Here is a 21,368-nt window from a genome sequence, read left to right as displayed (position 1 = left end):
GGTTCACCAAGAAGTTATCTCCTCCACTAACTGATCAATCCCTATTCCTGACATTCAGTGACCCTGATGCCCAACGGTATCACACAAGGCTCTTTCATTGTTCTGCATACTCAGTACTGCTGAGAGCCCAGGAAATGACAATTGGTGCCTAAGTCCCCCAAACACACCCACATGCACCATTAAACAGCATGTCACATCTCCAGCTGAGAGACTGCAAGGGGTCGGACAGAGTCACCAAAGAATAAAGAGCAAGGGGATGAAGATTTAGGTTTCCATCATTCTCCACATGAAGGCTACATGCCACAATTAAACCCCATCAGCGCTCTTGTCTCAGAATACTGTGGAAAAGACTCCATATAAAGTCACCCATAATAGCCAGTCAGTGGTGGCATGCCTTTAATTTCAGCACTTGGGAAGCAGAGGCAGGCGGATCTCTGTGAGTTCGAGGCCAGCCTGGTCTACAAGAGCTAGTTCCAGGACAGGCATCAAAGCTACAGAGAAACCTTGTCTCAACTAACTAACTAACTAACTAACTAACTAACTAACTAACTAACTAAAAAGTCCAGTAGATACAAGAGCTAATTCTACGACAGGCTCCAAAGCTACAAAGAAACCTGGTCTCTGCCGGGCGGTGGTGGCGCACGCCTTTAATCCCAGCACTCAGGAGGCAGAGGCAGGCGGATCTCTGAGTTCGAGGCCAGCCTTGTCTACAAGAGCTAGTTCCAGGATAGGCTCTAGAAACTACAGGGAAACCCTGTCTCGAAAAACCAAAAAAGAAACCTGGTCTCACCCCCCCAAAAGTCACCCTGAACAGATCTTCAGACCCAGGGGTCCTTAAGAAATAGCAATCCTCTAGTCTACAAGAGCTAATTCCAGGACAGGCTCTAAAGCCACAGAGAAACCCTGTCTCGAAAAACCAAATAAATAAATAAATAAATAAATAAATAAATAAATAAATAAATAAATTAAAATAAAATAAAAAACAAACAAAAAACCAATTTCTCATGGGGCATCTTTCCTCTTTCATCGGGCCTCTCTCATGAGGCATCTCTCATGAGGCGTTTCTCATGGGGCAGGATGAGACTTCATTTGGGATGAGGATGGGTGAAGAAGGGAGAGTAACTAGAGAAAAGGAGGAGAGTTTGGGACACATGCTTCCTTAACTTAGAAACGTTCTGCAGAGCATCCCTTTCTGAACACAGACGCTGAGACGGAGGCACTTCCCTGGACCAAGTCCTAGGCTCCTCTGGATCACATCACTAGAGAAAGTCGCACCACTCAGAGCCTTAGGGCTTCTCCTAGAAGCAGGACCTTCTGGACTTCATCTTCAATGTGGCTCTAAGGACGGACGGCCAACCTGCCACTTGTGCTCTGAGGGACATACCGCGGCTAGAAGTTATTTCATAAATCTGTGTTCCTGGGCGTCCTGACTGGAGGATGCCCATTACCAGGGAGCCTGTGCCTTGGACGAAGGACTACAAGAGCCACTCCTGGTGTCACCAGACCCTCACAGGGGGCTGCCACCTACCTCGGTCACGATGGTAGACAGGAAGATGTCCTTGCTGTACTCCCAGCCATCCAGGCAACTCTCCTGCTCCAGCTGCTCTAGGTCCACGTCCTGTCCCGGCTCCAGTCCTAGCGCGGAGAAGTTGGCGATAGTAGCCAGTCGGTAGCGGCGACATTTCTGGGGCACCTGTCGTCCGTCCTTCGTCTCCAAAGGGATGCTGTGTTTGCGCCACGCGCTGCTCAGGTTCACGGTGTCCGGTACGCGGCAACGGTGCTCCGGGACCGCTGTCAGGAACACGGCTGACAAACCGGTGAAGCCATTGGGGATAATGCTGGCGCTGAGAAGGAAGAAGATGAGGCGCTGGAAGGGGCCCCACTCGCCCAGGAAGGCGGTCAGGTCATCGTAGGCTGACATACAGTCCTTAGTCGCTCACGGAGTCGCGGAGAACCTGAAGACAGCCAGGCGCAGGGGGCGGGCCACAGTGTACAGTGCGCGTGCGCGCGGAACACCAGCCGCGCGCCAGCGGCCCGCGGACGGCTTTTGCTGACCTTTACGAAGGGACATGCTCGTGAGTTCCTCCCGCCGCCTCAGACCCGCCAGCGCCAACCATACCTAGGCGTGAGGCCATGACTGGCTCTGGGTCTGGGCCTAGGCCACAGGGCCCGCCTAGCGGGTCAGCTCTGAGGCACGCCGTAGTGGGGAGGGGTAGGAGCCTGGGTGACCCGCGGTGGGCGCCGGACCCGGCCCAGGACTCAGAGCTGGCTGGGCAGTGCAGAAGCGGGTCGGAGCCTGGCGTCAGAATTGGGCGGGTGGTGAAGGGGGGACCTGAGCTGAGGTCTCCTTGAGAGAGGGCGCGGGCCGCTGGGGGCGGGGCCTCTGTAGCTCCCCGCCCCGAGGAAGCCGCCTCCGCTGGGACAGGGGGCGGGCCTTCTGAGGCCACACCCTCGAGTAGAGGGCCCCCTTTAGGGACTTGGGGACCAGGCTGGGTGTTCAGTGGGGGAAGGCTTAGATATTATGTATTAAATAGCCTACCCTTTTTAACTTTTCGTTGTATCCCGCCGAGAGTCTGCTCCTTCAGAAGACTTGAGTTCGATTCCCAGCACACAAAGGTGGCTTACAACCTTCTGTAACTTCAGTTTCAGGGGAACGAAAGCCTTTGTCTCCCCTACTGGACACCAGGCACACGCGTGGTGCACAGAGACACATGCGGGCAAAATGCCCATTCACATAAAATAAAATTATAATGTTCATTGAAATGACTGAGGCAGATTTTGAGACCGTGGTCATGAGGCTGCGAACAATGAACTTTAGTTTCCAGACTCCTTTCTGTGCTTTATGTTCTTAAGAAATCATTCTTTCATCACATTGATTTAAGCAAATGTAAAAATTTAGCTTCAAGATTAAGGATCTTAGTCTAGGGTTAAACCCTCTGATTAGTTATTTTTACAGTTAACTCAGGAGCTGACTGGTAAAAATATCAAACAAAGAAAAAACCAGGCTTGGTGGCAGGGTCCATAATCCTAGCACTAGGAACACAGAGGGAGGAGGATCTCTGTGAATCTGAGGCCAGGCAGGGATACACAATGAAAGTCATTATTTTGTGCAAATGATATTTCCTGAAATTAGAAAGAGTATAAAAATAACAACTATGTGATTCTAAAGTAGTATTTTTAATTATATTTATGAAATGGAGCCTGATATATTGACCTGATTTTTTTCTACCACTTTGACCCCAAATGACTGCCTGTCTCATTCCCTCACGTAGCAGGGACAACAGGTGTACAATAATTAAAATTGTTTTGGTAGCCCTTGTATTAGTAACATTTCCTATTGCTGAGACAAAATGCTGGAGAAAATCAATTGGTGGGTTTGTTTGGGCTCATGGTTGGGGGTGGAGTCAGTCACGCTGGGAAGGCATGGTGGCAGGACTATGAGGCTGCTTGTCACTTGTCCTCAGTCAGGAAGCCAGGAGTGATAAATACTGGTGCTCAGCTCGTCTTCTCCTTTTTATTTAGTCCTGGACCCCTGGCCATGGAACGGATGCTGCCCACTGTTAAGGTTCGTCTTTCCGGCTCAGCTAACCCAGTCTAGAAACTTCCTCACAGATATGCCTAATCTAATCTCTTAGATGATTCTAGATGCTGTAAAGTTGACAACATTAACCATTGCAAGTAACATTAACCATATTAATACAATTTCCAGATTTAATAAATGAAAAATCTACCTGGTTAAACTCAAATTTTAGATAAAGAAGAAACAATTTTAATTATAATTATGTCCCCTGCAGGGAGGGTTAGGTGAAATTGAGTTGTCAGCAGGTGTCCTAGGCTCTACCTGGCAAAGCTGCATATTAAAAACTTTTAGAGCTGGGGTGGGGCTGTAGTGTGAATTCTAACTGGTCTTAATTAAAACCTGGAGTCAGATATGGGGCAAATACTGAAAGATCAGAGAAGTAAAGGAGCCAGCCACTAAAGGGACTTCTCACCTCTACTGAATTCTCAGACAGAAAGGGTTGAGCTCCTGTCTCCTTTTGCCTTTTATTCCTCTCTCCACCCAGCCATATAACTTTGTTTCTGCTTTCCTAGTGCTGGGATTAAAGGCATGAGATTCCAAGTGCTGGGATCAAAGGTGTGGGCCACCACTGCCTGGCCTCTATGGTTAACTTGTGGCTCGCTCCACCCTCTGATCTTCAGGCATGCTTTATCTGTTAGAGCACACACAAAATGTCACCACATGTGACTCAGTGGGAGAGTGCTTGCCTCGCATGCGCCAGGCCCTGCGTTTGATCCCACCGGTGTAAGAAAAACTTTTTTTGAAAATGAAACAACTTGTAATAATATATTTAACCCATATATCTGAAGTGTTATTTCATCATAAAATTGGCATAGAAAATATTGAAATGCATTTGATTCTTATAAAAAAATCATTAATCCCTATTTCTCATACTTAGTCTTAAGACTTCAGTGTGTATTTTACAGGACCTTTCAATTGAATCTAGTGACATGCACATTTAATACTTAGCAGCTACTTCTAGTTAGTGATTGCCTTATTGGATAGTATAATTTTAAGGCCTTTAAAATTCTGGATTGCTATTAATAGTTTGAACATTACAAGATGTTCCTATTTTATGAAAATGTATTTCAATGTTTTTTGTTCTTTTCTCCTGTGGGTTTTTTGGGTTTTTTTTTGGGGGGGGGGTTGGACTTTTTTGGTTTTGGGGATTTAACCCAGGGTCTGTGCATGCTAGTTTTTTTTAATAGTCATGGTTATATTTTATAAAGGCTATATTCAGCCTTCCTACGTTTTGACATCACATCCTCATGCTCCATCACCACTTTGCTAACTGAGCCATGACCTCAGATCTGGAAAGATTTCTTTGTCTGCATTGGTGTTATGCTCAGGTGATACACATGAAGACAGTGTTCAGCAGAGTCTGCAGATCGTCGGTGGATGAACTGTACGTCTATTTGATATGACTCTGACTCTTTAGCACAGGGTGGCAACTACACATCAAAGGCTCAGGACCTACAGTCCAAAGGATCATTTGGCTATAGCCCCCATATGAATTCAATTCAACAACTACTCTCATTTTGAACATGCTGGATTATCTCTACCCTTACACACACAGACACAGACACACACACACAAACACTGTTATCAAGTAGTTGTGATAATATATTCAATTTTATTTGGATAGCATTTTGGAAATGTGTGTTAATCTTCATATGGATTTTTGCCAGTCCTTGACTAACACCTTTTCAAGAAAAATCTTACAAACCTGTCTCTGACTACTTAGTGGTCAAGACACTTTAGAAATGTTTGCTCTTAAAAACAAGAAGGTTGCCGGGCGGTGGTGGCGCACGCCTTTAATCCCAGCACTCGGGAGGCAGAGGCAGGCGGATCTCTGAGTTCGAGGCCAGCCTGGTCTACAAGAGCTAGCTCCAGGACAGGCTCTAGAAACTACAGGGAAACCCTGTCTCGAAAAAAAAAAAAAAAAAAAACAAGAAGGTTATCTGGAAGGGTGGCCCAGAGTTTAGAGGACGACATGTATTTCTCCACAAGTCAAGCTTAATGCTCATGTTCCCGTCAGCCCCTTTCAGCAGTAAAGGCTTGGATTTGGTTTGTTTTGTTGAGGCAGGGTTGCTTGTGGTCCAGGCTGGTCGGGCACTCCTGACATAGCCAAGGATGACCTTGGATTCCTGATCTCCTGGCTCCCCCTCTACATGCTGGGATTACAGGTGTGTTCCATCACCCCCAGGTCATCCCACACATCTGTGTTCCAGGTTCCCACGTGCAGAGGAACCCTTATTAGAATGCAGTGATTAGAACCTTGGGGTTTTCTTCTCTGTCCACAGAGGCTGCTGGTTTTTTCCCACACCTGAACCTGGAAAGAAAACAATGGCTGAAGAAAATTAAACAGTTAGGACTCTTCTCCTTAAAACACCAAACTGACATCGGAAAACGTTTCCCCATTCGACCAAGGAAAAACCTGTGAATTCTAACTAAGGAGCCAAACAGGAGCAGACCTGACTTAGGATTTGAGCTACTTGATTAAACACAAAGCCTAGAATCTAAGCTCTTCAGTTTCCATGAAGAAAGGATTGAGGGGTAGCAGGAAGTTCATGGCAATACTGAAGAATTATACTGAGAAATCAGAATGATTAGATGTATTACCAAATGCAGGTGCCTGTACAGATTTGTGACAGACCAGTATCTGCACATACGGACTTAGCTTTATTATGGCCAGCCACGGCTAAGACTTTATCTCACAGAACCCCCAGGCAGCCACGTGAAATATTCCCATGTAATAAATGGAAGACCGACGGTTGAGAAGACAAATAATTCTCTATTAATTAACTTATGCCATACGTTGGGAATTTGGAGCTAGGCCGATGCAGCTCAGAGTCTCAGTTTCTCCATCTAGCCGCTGAGCTTTACGCCTCTTTGGTCTTTGCCTTTGGGTCCTGGCACTGAGCTCCGGAATCTCTTGTGGTCTCCTGAGTGATGGGGTGATGTGTTGTTTTGGTTCTATGAGGGGCGCTTAGCTAGCCCAGCATGGGGACCGGCTGCCAGAAGGAAGAAGCCTTCATCTAAGAGCACAGACCTTTGTGGATTTGCTCTCTCAGCCTCTGCAGAGAAGGGCAGGGTGGGGATAGAGTGAGTGATCAGTCAAGCCCACAGGATGGAGAATGTGCATCCAGTGGGGTTTGGGGAGCTCCTGAACCACGGCCTGCCTCTGCTGTCAGGGGGGCAGTAGCCCCACACTCAGGGTTTCCAGCACCCACCTGCCTGTATTCTTCCTAAGACAGTGCTGACGGCTGGTGAGGGAAACGTTCCCTAAACTGTGAGGCTTCCTAACAAATGGCTGAACACAAAGATGGGAGCTGTGGGACCCCAAGACTTTTGTAGCCAAGTCAAACATTAGTGAGAACGACTTGTGGCTGGCATCCACAGTTTGAGAAAGGAGTGGGATTGGGCCCTCAGACCTGGGGGGTCTGATGCTAGGTGTGGTGTCAGAATTGAGCCGGATTGTGGAAACACCCAGATTTGTGTGTGTGTGTGTGTGTGTGTGTGTGTGTGTGTGTGTGTGTGTGTGTATGTAGGTGCATGTTGGGTGTCTTCACCTTAGTTTTTGAGACAGTATCTCTCTGAACCTGGAGCTCACTGATTTGACTGGATTGACTGGCCAGCAAGCCCCAGGGTCAACACTGCCTCTGCTTTCCTGGTACGGGGATTACAGACGTCGTGCCTGGTTTTTACATGGATGCTAACGAACTGAAAGCCAAAACAAACTCTTTCCGTGTAAGCTCTTCTTGGTCACAGCATTTTACCACCACAACAGAATGGTATCTACTACAGTGATAACTGGGGAAAATCAAATCTCTCCTTCCACTCTGGGATCAAGGAACGGAGCTCAGGCGCCCAGTCGTGGTGGTCGGCACCCTCACCTTCTGTGCCATCTCATGGGCTCCTCTATTTCTTTATACATACGATGAGTAGATTGATTTTCATGTGTGCTGCACAGCTAAATTTTACCTTCTCTAAGCAGCCAGTTCTTGTCCTTTGCTGGCAAAACCTCTTCCCCACGACTGCAGAACTTGGGACATCAGCCTCTGTCCACATTTGTGCTTTATATATTTCCCCTGTTTATCAGCTTTGATTTTGTTACTGGTTTTTGTTGGTTTTTGATTTGGGGCCAGGGTCTCAATGTGTAAGCTCTTTATCTTGTCTCCCCCTTTTTGCTCAGTTCACATTTACACAAATTGTTTTGTTCTTATAGATTCATGATTTTGTATTTTTAGCTCTAAATATTTTTCTAGAATTTATCTTGATATATTTTTTCTTTATTAAAAATCTGATTATTTTTATATATGTATGTATGCATGTATATATGGATGAATGGACACTGAGGGGATTCATCATTTGATCAAGGCTGGTCTTGAACTCCTGTATTCATGTACCCCTCCTACCTTCCCTTCCCTTGAAGCTTGGACCACAGGTGTGTGCCCTGCTCTTCCCAAAGGATTTTAAGTTGATATGTGATTGGTTAGTTTGCTTTACATCATATTCTGAATTCTTTTATTTTCTTTTTTTCCCAAAACAATTGCGGCATCTTTATTGACTTTTTTTTCTGAATGCAATGACTTTTTTTTAACTCTTAAGGAAAATAAACATCTTTTAGAAACAGCTCGATACACACAATCTTCAGTGTGAAGCAGTATACTAATATACTAATAAGAACACTAGTTGTCTTAACATTTACAGTCTACATATATATTATATATGTGTATGTATACCTATATATACACTATATAACGAGGCCAGGTCTTTTATTTTCTTGGGCTTCGTTCTCTCCTGCCCCACTGGTCTCTATCCTTACACCGTTGCCATGCCAATATTCCTCAGTACCCCTCCGCTAATCTCCACTCAGAGCTCCTCTTTTCCAGACCATGCTCGATATTCTCCCACGTTTACTCTTCCAATCCTTTTGCTACTTACCCTCTCACTTTCTGCATCTGGTCTAAGTTCTCCGGTAGAGCCACTCCAAAACTTTCTGGGAAAAAAAGCGTGATGATTCCAATCAGGACGGTCAGGCTGCCCATGAGAATGTAGGGCAGGAGTCTGTTATAGGCACCTATAAAGAACCGGACACAGAGCATCAGTTAGATACGCACGTGCTCCTGGGAGTCATTTTGTCAAGGTGCAGGCAGGCTGTGAGAGCAGATTTAGGCTAAACTTTTTCAGAAGAAGGAAAGTCAGCAAAATACCACAGGTTGTTCCAGTGGGATGTCACAGCCTGCTTCTATAATTATTTACCTCTGATTGTACATTAGCATACTGCTAGGCTCTAAGCTAACTGTGCATGTCCAACCATGCATGACAGGTGTTCCTTGGAGATAAGTCTTCACTGTCAAAGCTTCCTTAGGTGTGGTATTGAGATGGGTGGTGAGAGGACTTAGCAATGTAGCTGAGGACGACTTTGAACATCTGGTTCTCTTGCCCTCACTTCTGTGACTTTATCCATGGATAAGCAGTGGTGTTGGGGGGTCAAACCCAGGGCTTGTGCTTGCTTAGTAGGCAAGGATTGTACTGACTGAGCCCCACACCAGCCCTGCTCAGCTTCTCTTTATGGAGCTACTGGACAGGAAGACGAGAGATCCTCATCTTGCTATCTTGCTGCACCTCTGTACACAGAGAGAACAGAAAAACAACAGTCATGGATGTAGGTTTTTTTTTTTTTGGCTGATAAGGTAAACAGTGCTCTTGAGTCTTCTGTCTTCTCTGTGGCCTTATATGGCTAACAGAAATAGCATCTTATATTAAAGGATCTTTCTTGGCCTCAGCTTCTTGTGAACCAGTGGTCCAGCACTGGATCATCTAAGTGTAGTTGAGAAGTATAGTGAGAATTGGCACCGCTCTATACAGTATGCTGTCACAGTATTGCTCGGCAGCTGTGCTCAGGACAGCTGTACAGGGTGTGTTAAATTTAGGAAAATGTGTTTCTTTCTCTGTATGGATTTAGAGTGTACCTTTCCTGTGAATTCATCTCTGGGGTGTGTGTGTGTATGTTTGATCTGGTAGATAACCAACATGTCAGGAAGAAAAATAAGGAAGTCTGCTTATGCCAGTCAATTCCTAATGAAGACTAGGCTCAGAACACTGAACAACATCCCACTAAAGCCCCTTTTAGTATTATTTAAGACTGATATATTTGATTATACAGAAACTAAACATTTCTGTCTTGGGAAGTACAGTGGTGGCACATGTCTTTAACCCCAGCACTCAAGAAGCTGAGGCAGGTAAATTTCTGTGAGTTCGAGGCCAGCCTGGTCTACAGAGTGAGTTCCTGGACAGGCTCCAAAGCTAGAGAAAAACCCTTTCTTGAAAAAAAACAAGCAAAAAAAAAACCCCAAAACAAAAACATAAGTAAACTTTAAAGATTACCTAGGGAATTATTTATAAAACATGTATAAAATGTATACAGAAGACTGACTTCTTTGTACTATAAAGAAGTCATATATACCACAGAGAAAATTTGAGCCTAGCCACCGAACCACGGGGGAGGATTCAACAGCATTCTCTGAGTGCTGTTCATCCTGGCACTCTGTCTGTCTGCCCCTGCTCTCACAACCCTTCTGATGTCTGGTTCCACCAAGAACAAGGAATCCTAACTCCTGTCCACTAGTTAGAATCTCTGCTCTTTCCATCCCTTTGCCTGCTTCCTGCTCACACTGAGGGGGTTAACCATGTAAGAGTTCAGGCCCGGATGATGGTTCCGTGGTGAGGACCACTTGTTGCTCTTGCAGAGGGTCCAAGTTCCATTCGCAGCACCCACCCTTCCACAACACCAGTTCCAGGAGATCAGACACTCTCTCTGACCTCTCTGGACACATGGGACAAAGTGCTACACTTATCTCCTATACATAAAATACAAAATTTGTTGAGAGAGAGAGAGAGAGAGAGAGAGAGAGAGAGAGAGAGAGAGAGAGAGAGAGGATAAAGGGAACCTAATAAAGTCATAGCAGGAGGATCCTTACTACTACATCCAAGGGGTCACTGGGAATCATCATGAAAAGAAACTGGCACGGGCTTTAAGATGAAATGTTCCTATTGTCGGGCTGTGAAACTGAGCAGCCAGAGTATGTGACCAGCACAGGACACCCACCAACCCCTCCTATGAGGGGACTGGCCCAAGAAGGCCCTTGGTCATACACACAATACATATAACACCCACATGCAAAATAAATTTAAAAAAAATTGAAATAAACCATGAATTTAAAGACAGAACAAGAGAAATCTCACCCAGGTAAACAAAATAGGGAGCGATGATGCTGCCCACCCGAGAGGCCATGGAGGTGATGCCCACGGCCATGTTCCTGACCAGGGTCGGGTAGAGCTCTGCAGTGAAGACATACAGCATGGAGAAGGCAGAGGTGACCCCAAATTTCCCCAGCATCACCAGGGCGATGGACAGGAAGCTATAGTCTGGAAAAGAGCTTCATTTCAGACAGGTGCTTCTAGAATTGATACGGAACTCGGTTCCCTTATGGTCTGTCTCCTTTTGCTGCAGTGTGGTGGTTCCCTCATAAAGTACCGCTGGACAAGACTCTCCTCAAACATCCCCATCAGCAGGTGGTTGACGATGGAAGGTGAGGGGTGGCCTTGGACTCGGAGCTACTCTTATTCTGGATTATTAATGTACACTGTGGCCCCTGTCCACTTGTGGGTTTTTGTTGTTGTGGTTGTTGTTACAGCAGTTTCACGGTGAGTTGTTAGATGTTAATATAGTTAGGTTTAATCTCTAAAGAGAGGGGCCAGCCCTTCCTTTCCTGATTTTTATTATTAAGAAATCTAGTTCTAGTTGGACTCAGCGGTGCATGCTTTCAAAGAAATTCTTCCTTCTTTTCATTCGTGTGGTGTACAAATGTATATGCTGTTTGCATGATTTTCTATGTGTGTAGTCATGCAAGGCTATAATTACAGGTGAACCATCATGCCTGCCCAGCAATTCATGTTCTGGGATCTGAACTCTGGTCCTTATGTACTTTAACCACTGAGCTATCCTTCCAACTCCTGGTGCATGCTAGTATCCCAGCTACTAATACTTCACTGGCTAAAGCAGGAGGATCATAAATTCACAGTTAGCTTAGGCTATGTAATGAGTTCAAGGCCAGGCTGGGTCACTTAGCCAGACCTTGCCTCTCTATAAAAATAAACAAAGGGTTAGGGATATAGTCAGTTAGTGCTAGACCCTGAGTTTAAACCTTAGTACTACAGGGGTTAAAAAGTTAACAGCAAAAAGAAACAGTTTTCTTTGCATATTACAATAATCAATAATATATCAGCTTGTCTTTTAACAAAAGGGGAAAGCTAGACACATTAGGGAAAGGAAATACATCTTCCTTTGTATTATCTTTGACTTTGGAGTTTTTGTTTAACGTTACTGCATCACCCCCACATCTATTAGTTATTTATGTCTGTGGGCAAGTGTGTGTCAGGGCGTAGGTGTGGTGAGAGGAAGAGATGCTGGAGTCAGTCCTCTCCTTCCCCCATGGGGTTCCAGAGATGCAAGTCAGGTCCTTAGCGTGGGGTGGAAAGCACCTTTACCCCACTGGGCCATTCTGCGTGCACTATCCTGCCGCTTCTGTTTGTGTTTTTGACAGTGTCTCATGCAGCCTGAGCTAGCCTCAAATTAGCTATGCAACTGGGACTGGCCTTGAACTGGTCTTCCTGCCTTTGTTTCCCAAGTGCTGAGATTATAAGGATGGGCCACCATACCCTGCTGGCACCGTTGTTGGGAACATAGGAAATGTCACAGTCAGCTGTCACCTGCCTATCTGACTGATGAACGTTTGGTGATGTCAGAGCTGGGTTACGGGGGAGTGGTGACTCATGAGAGGCTGGTCACCAGTGCTGATACTCTAGGTTGTTAATATATCCAGGTTTTCTGGGATGCTTTTAGCCTGGGCTAAAACTTCTTACCTTCAGGTACCACTTGGATCAAGAGAAGTACACCTCCTCCCCAGAACAGCACTCCAGCTATGATGTATCTTCGAGGCAGGGTTCGCAGCAGCAGCCAGGCTGTGAAATAGGCTGGAACTTCAATCAGGCCAGAGAGGAAGCAGTTCAGATAGACATCTCCATGTAAATTAGGAACATTGAGAGACAGAGCAAAGTAACCCACTGAGGTTAGCATCCTGAAAGACAGACAAATGATACAATCACAAAGTGGCCCAGGGCTCTCTAAACTTTTATGATGGTCATGAATTGGTCTAGGTCCTGCGTCATCTAAGTAGGTGTTAGCCATGTTGGACTATTTGAATGGAAATGCATTAAAGTGAGATTATAAGTTCAGTTTCTCAGTTGAAATGACACTTCACATGCTTAGTGGCTACGTGAGCTGGTGGACAACACAGATTATAAATATTCTTGTCTCTGCAGAAAGTGCAGTAGAACAATGCTATTCTGCATAGACCACTGGTCAACAGTGCATAAGCCTCTGTGAGGACATTTGAGCATGACGGGAGAGCACACATCTCTGAAGAAGGCTTTCAGAACATACTGGGTGGTCTCTATTAGACCAGGTGGGGACATAGGACTAATCCAAAACAACATGAAAAAGTTAACTTTACTGCCGCAGAGAATCAGTGACTCTCACACGTGGTGCTCCTGGTGCCATTAGTTGGGATCCACTGCACGAGTGATGTGTGCCGACAGCTAAGAATGAAGAGAGCTCACAGCGGCTGTGGCCCAGGATATTTCTTACTGATGTTTTTCTAATTGCAAAACAGCATTGCTCTAAAGAAGAGACCCTGACATTTCTGGTACTCAGCTGTGTGTGTGCATGTATCTGTCTGTGTGTTGTGCATGTGTCTGTCTGTGTGTGCATACATGTATCTATACGTGTGTGTGTGTGTGTGTGTGTGTGTGTGTGTGCATGTGTCTGTCTGTATGTGTGTTGTCATCTCTGGGGCAGATAGGTTGTTATTACTTTCCCTTCCTTATTTCTTTGAAGATTTGTTACTAAATCTAGGTAATAAAGTCAGGTCATTACTTCTGTGCCTTAAAATCACATGTTAATTTGCTACTGGGGAGGCAGGTGACACTAACTTCATTGTTCAGTTCCAGAAAGCAGGGGGAGACTTAACACTTCTGCTTTGGTCCCCAGGGCCATCTGCAGCCTTAAGCCCATCACCTTCCACGGTGGGGTCCCATACTGCAGACTTGTTGCTATCTGTAGCTTTTCCAGTATCCGGTTCAATCAATCAACCCGAGACATGTCTAGCATCCCACAGTCCTCATTTTGCTGCGGGGGATGCCTAGGCTTTGTCACATCCCTTCCAACTAGAGAAAATCAGTTGCATACTTGGGTGTCACACATCTGCGCTCCCAGAGCGCTCATTGCTTACCACAGCATCACAGACATCACTGTTATTGTGGCAATATTCCGAGTCTTGAACAGGTCCAGAATGAAGACTTTCTGCTGCTTCAAGGAATTTAGCTCCTGTAGCTAAAATAACATAAATAAAACATGAAATAAAGAGGTAGGCAACAAGGACCTATGGGGAAAACTTGGGCATACAACTCTTTTTTTTAAAAATAAATTATTTAGCCTGGTCTACAAGAGCTAGTTCCAAGACAGGCTCCAAAGCCACAGAGAAACCCTGTCTCGAAAAATAAAAAAAATTTATTTAAAAATATTATTATTATTATTACTGTTACTATTATATTAAGATAGGGTCTCATGTATCTCAGGCTGGCCTTTTACTATATAGATGAACATGATCTTGTTTGGATCCTCCTTCCTTCACCTCCCCGGTGCTGGGATTACTGGCATGCATTACCATGCCAGGTTTGATACTGGGGATTGAAGCCATTCATGTGCTAGGTGAGCTCTCTACCCATGAGCTACAACTAGCCCACTCCTACAACTCTTATAAACTCTTTGATAGCTCTTTAAGTCCAGAAATTGAGGGCAGCAAGAACATCTTCAAGTGTGGTACTTATTCTAACTATTTACAACATAATTCTAAATTCATGCTTTGACAATTTCATGCATTCCTCTAGTGGATTTTGATCACACTCCTCTCCCACTCCCTCTGGAATCTGTCTTCTTCCCAGCATGTTCTCCTCCTTTCATATCTGGTTACACTCATGAAGAAGATGACTTTTTCCCCTCCAGCAGCCATTACCAACCTATTGCTAGAACCAGGGATGGATGTGATCTCCCACTCCCATGCTGGGATGTTGAAAGGCTGGGGCTTGCAGTAACCACAGCTGCTGTGAGTTCCTTAGTGCAATGGCTATGCCATGTCCGAAAGCTAGCATTTCACATAATTTCTCCTCATCATCTGGCTCTCGCTCTTTCTGCCCATCTCCCATATTGTTTCCTGAGTTTCTAATGCTTTGAAATGCTTAATGTAGCCCATTTAGATAGAAGCCTTCAAAATAAATAACATCCACCTCATCGATGAGTGCTGACCAACTTTTCCTCCACTCAACTTTAACATGTGAGTAGCCTTTATCACACTGAGCTGGGATCTGTAGAGCCTAGTGATTTGAGGGAGCCATGAAACTCCAAAATGCCTAGGGGGCAGTGTGTGTGAGAGAGAGCATGTGTGTGTATGTGTGTGCACGTGCATGCATGCATGTGTGTGTGTGTTTGTGTGCACGTGTACATATGTAGGCCCAAGGCTGAGGCTGGGAATCATCTCCGTCATTCTCCCAGCTCGTTGCTGAGACCGGCTTTCTCAACCACATCTAGAGTCTCTACCATGGTTAATCTTGTTGCCTGATAGTTCTAGGGATCACACGTGTGGTGTTTTGAATGAGAATGCCCCCATAGGGTCATATATTTGGATACTTAGCTCCAGCTGGCAGGACTGTTTGGAAAGGATTAGGAGGTATGGCTTTGGTGGAGAAGGTGTCACTGGGGGACAGATTTTAGCTTTTGAAAGGCACATTCCTCCTAGTGTGCTCTCTCTGCCTCCTAATTGTGGATCAGGATGTAAGTGCTCAGTTGCTCCTACCATCACGCCTTTGCTCTACCATCAGAGGCTAAACCTCGGAAACCCAAGGTCAATTAAATGACTTAAGTGGCCTTGGTCATGGTGTTTTGTCGCGGCAACGGAAAAGTAACTAAGACACTCTGTCTCCATGTTCCAAGGCTGGAATTACAAGTGGGCCACCATGCCTACTAGACACTTGCATGGGTTCTGGGCATCTGAACCTGGGTCCTCACATTTATGTGACAAGCACTTTTACTACTGAGTCATCTTCTTAGCCTGCATGGTGCCCTTTCTCTGTTGTAAGGTGTGGATGATTTATCTCCAGAAATATATAATATAATATAATATAATATTAGTTGTTAGCACAAGGGAAAGCCTATACTCATGGGAACTGGACATCTCCATGCAGGGCTCTAGGGATTCCACATACATCACAGGACCCAAGGGCCAGGCTCTATCAACACATCCCACTTCCACAGGGCCTCTGTTGGAATGCAGACTGCTAGGTCCCTCAGGCCAGCTTCCTCTGAATCTTTCATTGGGATTGGAGACCTGGGAACCTGTTTACTTAAAGTTTCTTAGGTGACCATGATTAACAACAAGGGTACAAAAACATCAGGACAATTATATTATTGAATCCATGATTGTCCTTGATCTGGGATGAGCAGCCCAAATGTCTCTGGTTAAGGTACATGAGTAGGTTGAAGGGGCTTCTTCCAAAGCCAGGGAAGCTTAAAGTTGCTCTTCAAGATGATGTGACTCTACATGGCTTCCGGTCCAAGTTAACAGCATAACCTCGACATACACAGAAAACTGCCCTTCATTAGAGCATGCACTCGATCCCAGAGAAACCCGGGAAAACCATAGCTCTCTGTGATCTCTGGCAAGTTATTTCTCTGTGCTTTCATATCCTTTCCTGAAAAATGAAGCTCATAGCTAGAGCCCAAGCAGTGGCTACCATGAGCATCACGTGAGTCAAGCAGACTGCTTTGTACCTTGCAGTCTCTTCACTGGCTTTCTGAGAAGGCTGCACTGGCTGGTGCAGGCTGCTGCAGACACTCCTACACAGAGTCCTTAGCGGGTGGTGGGCAGGGAAGCTGTCAGGGCTAGGAAATCAAGGGATCCATTTCTCTTAGTGGGTGTGTCCAGTTCAAGACAGATGCACATCACAGCAGGCAGAAGAAAGGTCCCATCAGGGGTTTGTGCTCTTCTTCTTTTGTTCATGTCAATTTTATGATGTAGATATTATCTCCATAGCCGGGCGGTGGTGGCGCACACCTTTAATCCCAGCACTCGGGAGGCAGAGGCAGGCGGATCTCTGTGAGTTCGAGACCAGCCTGGTCTACAAGAGCTAGTTCCAGGACAGGCTCCAAAACCACAGAGAAACCCTGTCTCGAAAAAACCAAAAAAAAAAAAAAAAAAAGATATTATCTCCATAACCACACTGTCACACTACATTTCTTGAAGATAGGAATGAAACTTTCTTCCTGAGAAACACTAATACACACATAGCCCTGAAAGGCAGAAGCATTATTATGACAACATCCTTTTTGTGTCTAAGTTTACTAGGGACTGGGATGAACTTGTGAATTCAAACAGCAAAGATTAAGGATGCTTTATCCAGGTAGCCCTCTGAGAGTCTGGGTCCTTGGCCACTGAAATGAAGATTCCAGTCATGGCCAAGGTAGCTGCTTCTGGAAAGGTTCCTGATAGCCAGGGACAGTTGAAGTCCTTGGGGTCTATCACTGATATGTCCACCATCCCCCACAGAGTCCTGCTTGCTGGTGAAGCCAGTAGTGCAAGCCCTAGCATACATCATGTGTAACACTGATGCAGCCACCAGGGTCTTGAGGTCCTCTCCCTCATCCTGGCCAGCAGTCCCCTGACCTCTCTGCTCATCTGTGTTAATCTCACCATCCTCCAAGTGTGACCTTGCCTCTTCAGGCTTTGGCCACCCCGCTATCTTTCTGTGTACGGCTGCCATGTAGCGTCTGTTCCTTGGGGTTCTTAGCGTCTTTCCTCTGTCATCACCTCCCTTTGCATCAACTGCACTTGCCTCCTATACAGTTTTGCATGGGGCTGTCTCAGCTTTCTCGTCTCATGAACCAGCCTAACATGACACCCCGAAAGTCCTCACTGTCCAATATGAGTAAACCCCAGGGTATATCAGCATTTCCGCATGGCCGCCTGCCCTCAGAAGAGCCTTGAACCCATGCTCTCGGGCACTGAGGACGTAGACATGCCAGACACAACAACTGAAGACACGTACTGCTCTTCTAGCAGGCCTTGGTGTAATTCGGGATATAGTGGGAATCGAGGGTCGACCAGCCCTCAGGTGTACTTTTTCCAGGTATGGTGAGTATTTAAAAGTCATCAGCCTAAGAGGCCTGCCGTGGGTGCCATACAGCGAGTGTCCCTACCATGAGCAAACGGCGGAGAAATGTTTGGAGAGATGAGCAGAGTGGTCCATATGCTGTGGAGAGAGGCGAAACTGAAATGGGAAGACAATGAAGGGCAGGCTGACGTGAATGCCTGTGTGGCCACCTGAGGCCATGTGATGTCTAGGTCCTTGCTGCCACAAAGGGACATGTCTGGGTCCGTGGCCTTCTGCAACCAGGGTCTGTGTTGATGTATGTACCTGTGTTACCATTGAAGGCCAGGCCAGGTGGAGGCTTGTGGTCTGGTCCACCACTTGAGATCTTGTTAATCCCCAAGGGCAATGCTGCTTCTGGGGCTGTACTGATCAGAGGGGCCTGTACTGCCACCGGGGGCCATGGTAACTTCTGGTCTGGATCTGTGTTCCAGCTACGGTTGGAGTCTGTGTTGATGCACATGGCCCATGTTACCACCAAGGGTCATATGGATGCCTGTGGTCTGGACCAGCATGGAAGCCATGTTGATGCCCAATGGCCATGCTTCCACTGGGGCCATCCTGATCTGGGTGATCTGCACTGTTGCCTGAGTCCATGGTGTTGTTCAGGCCTCACCTATGGCTGAGGGCCATGACCACGAGGATGCCCAGGGTCTTCTCTGCCCCTAGGGCCACATGGAGGTCTGAGAGCTGTGCTGAGCTGGCCTTGCCCCTCACTGGCCTTAGGAGAACTGGCTCTAACCCTCACCAGCCACCCCAGTGGAAAAGCTGGCACCACCCCTCATGGGAGAGCTAGCCACAGCCCTGGGCACAGGAGCAGGAAAGCTGTCTCCTAGGGCAGGGGTGCAGGAGAGGTGTCTCTGCCCCTCGCCTGAGGGGGCGTCTCTGTGGAAGCCCAGACTGACCAACACAGCTACCACCCGGCCTACATCCAGGGCTTTGAGTTGGCCCACTGCTACGTCTACCCCATCTATGAGCTGTTGGAGCACGTGAAGGGACTGGTCCTGCAGAACCAGAGCTGCAGAACCTCCATGACTCGGCAATAGCAGGCATCTTAGAGGAGTTTCAGTGATGGTCCAGTACTGATGGGGTATCAATGGCCAGCAGCTCATTGCAATGAACACTTGCAGGAAAAGCTGTCTGGGCAAAAGGGAATACTGTGTGACACACTGCAGTGCCCACGGCCACTATGACAAAGGCATATGTGCTGGAGAGGTGGAAAGATGGAGGAAGGATATGGATTTGTTTTTCTTCTTTTGGGGAGAAGGATACAGGGGTGAAGGGTGGACATGGAAGGACTGGAAGATGAGTGGGGTTGGGGTGCATGATTGACATTCCCAAAGAACCAATAGATATGTTATATGTTATATGTTTTACGTTATAAAAATCATCAGTATGTAACTTTGCAATGGTTAGGCACAAATTGGAAAGTTGCAAAATGGAAAGATAGCCTGGTCAACAAACGATGCTGGCAAACTGGATCTCCACCTGCAAACAATGAAATCAGTTTCCTCTCTTTTACCTGTTCAAAAATCAAGCCAAAATGGACAAAAGGTCTTAATTTAAAACTGGAAATGCTAAAACTTCTAAAAAAAAAAAACCTTAAAGACTCTTCCAGACATCAGGGTAAGGAAGAACAGAACCTCACCAGCAGAGGAGAATCCCCAAATGCCAGCAGATAGGACAACGTGCAATTAAAAGTTTCCACACAGCAAACCATCACAGAGCAAGTACTTCATAGAATTGGGAGAAATCCTTTACCAGTGACAGGGCAAACAAGGGGTTAATATCCGGAATTCACAGAGAATCACACAAGTTAGGTACTAAGGGAATAAAATTGCCAACTAACAACTGGGCTTATGAATTGAAACAAATGAAAACATAACACACAAGTTGGGCAGTGGTGGCGCAGGCCTTTAATCCCAGCTCTCAGGAGGCAGAGGCAGGCGGATCTCTGTGAGTCTGAGGCTATAGAGCAAGTTCCAGAACAGCCAGAGATACACAGAGAGCCCTGTCTCAAAAAAACCCCCCCAAAAAACAAACAAATAAAAAACACCACAAATGCCTAAAATTGTTTTTAATTTATAAATAATCCTTTTTTGTAAGAGAGATAGCATCTCACTATGTTACTATGTTACTCAAGCTGGCTCTAAGTGCCTAGACGTAAGAAGTCTCAGGCCTTTGCCTCTTGAGAAGGCTGGACCACAGGTGTGCAGCACCATGCTTCCCAAGGTTTTATCCGAGAATGTAACCATGATCACATCCCTGATGCCCAGTGCAGTGCCTGGTGTCTTGTGGGCATTTAACAGTAAGTTGTGTTAAACTCCATAAAAGAAAGACTACGGAGCTGATCTCTAAAGGAGGTGTCTGCACACACGCACGCGCTCACTCACCTCCAGAGGATCGAATATCACTGCTGGGGCCACAACGTTGTTCATCTTTGCAGCTTTCTGGATGATCTGTTCTGCCTCTTCAAATCTCCTCTGTGATATCAGCCACCGGGGAGATTCGGGAATAAACCTAGGATTTATTTGCAATGGTTCATAACCTTTTATAACCACAGGATCTGATGTTAGCAGACACACAGCAAAATGGTCCTAGGTCATTTTAGTATTGCAAATATTCTAGTTTTAATCAGTGCATAAATTCCATTTCTAGCATACAGTATGACATTTCAATGAATCTATATCAGACCTCTGGGCAAGCTGGTGACAAGCTCTGGACTGTGTTAGCTGAGGTGGGAAGACACCTGATGCAGCTGGACTGAATAAAAGGAGGAAGTGCTCTCCACTTCCTGTCTGTGGACATAGTGTGGCCAGCAGCCCCAAGTCCTTGCTCCCACGGCCTCCCTGCAGTGATGGGCTGTACCCCAACCCATGAGCCAGGGTAAACCCTTCCTTCCTTGTCAGGCGTTTTGTGACAGCAACAGGAAAAGTAACCAATCTGGAGCTTCTCTGGGGCACAGAGTTGTGTGGGGCGTGGCCTGCCCTTCCTTACTGACCCTCAGCCTGGGTTCCATTGGAAACGTCCAGATAAGTCAGCATAGTATCTAACTCTTACAAAGCTGTCTTTCCAGGATTAGTAGATTAAGATCATGGCTGCTCCTCCAGAAGACCAGGGTTCAATTCCACATGGTCACCAACAACTCTTTTTTTTTTTTTTTAAAAAGATTTATTTATTTATTATGTATACAACATTCCTTCCATGTATGCTTGCATGCCAGAAGAGGGTACCAGATCTCATTATAGATGGCTGTGAGCCACCATGTGGTTGCTGGGAATTGAACTCAGGACCTCTGGAAGAGCAGTCAGTGCTCTTAACCTCTGAGCCATCTCTCCAGCCCCACCAACAACTCTTGTGACTCCAGTTCCGGGGGATCTGAGGCCCTCTCCTGGCTGTCCCAGGCACTGCATGCATATGGTGCGAGACAGACATGTTGACAAAGCACCCATACGTATAAACATTTTAAAAATTAAGTGAT

General features: G+C 46.1%; 2 protein-coding genes and 1 long non-coding RNA gene across 8 annotated transcripts in view; 1 reads left to right on the top strand and 2 right to left on the bottom strand.

The window, feature by feature from the left end:
* The window catches only part of LOC119813206 (solute carrier family 22 member 21), a 64,468-nt gene extending 62,081 nt beyond the window's left edge, over window positions 1–2,387 (bottom strand). For 2 of the 5 annotated variants that reach the window (XR_005285155.1, XM_038328394.1), the window contains exon 1: window positions 1,529–2,384. Coding sequence is in view for 3 of the 5 variants with exons in the window: in XM_038328394.1 (XP_038184322.1) it covers window positions 1,529–1,921 (393 nt within the window). In the remaining 2 variants the exon portion in view is untranslated. Of the gene's footprint in view, window positions 1–1,528 lie in introns of all 5 variants that reach the window. The other 3 variants (XR_005285154.1, XM_038328393.1, XM_042055009.1) reach the window with 2 other exon arrangements.
* Window positions 1,944–7,148, top strand: LOC119813207. Its single transcript, XR_005285156.1, has 3 exons — window positions 1,944–2,075; window positions 3,523–3,565; window positions 5,863–7,148. It is a non-coding gene; the product is annotated as an uncharacterized LOC119813207 (long non-coding RNA).
* Slc22a4 (solute carrier family 22 member 4) overlaps window positions 5,522–21,368 on the bottom strand; it is a 60,128-nt gene continuing 44,281 nt past the window's right edge. For both annotated transcript variants that reach the window (XM_038328391.1, XM_038328392.1), the window contains 6 exons: window positions 20,281–20,407; window positions 13,918–14,018; window positions 12,491–12,705; window positions 10,811–10,993; window positions 8,507–8,642; window positions 5,522–5,891 (listed from right to left, as the gene is read on the bottom strand). In XM_038328391.1, the coding sequence (XP_038184319.1) occupies window positions 5,816–5,891; window positions 8,507–8,642; window positions 10,811–10,993; window positions 12,491–12,705; window positions 13,918–14,018; window positions 20,281–20,407 (838 nt within the window). In that variant the 3' untranslated portion in view covers window positions 5,522–5,815. The remainder of the gene's footprint in view (window positions 5,892–8,506; window positions 8,643–10,810; window positions 10,994–12,490; window positions 12,706–13,917; window positions 14,019–20,280; window positions 20,408–21,368) is intronic.

Source organism: Arvicola amphibius, chromosome 4 (assembly GCF_903992535.2).
Source record: "Arvicola amphibius chromosome 4, mArvAmp1.2, whole genome shotgun sequence".
In the NCBI taxonomy this organism is placed as follows: Eukaryota; Metazoa; Chordata; class Mammalia; order Rodentia; family Cricetidae; genus Arvicola; species Arvicola amphibius.
Note: the sequence above shows the minus strand (reverse complement) of the source record. Positions and strands in the feature narration are given on the sequence as shown.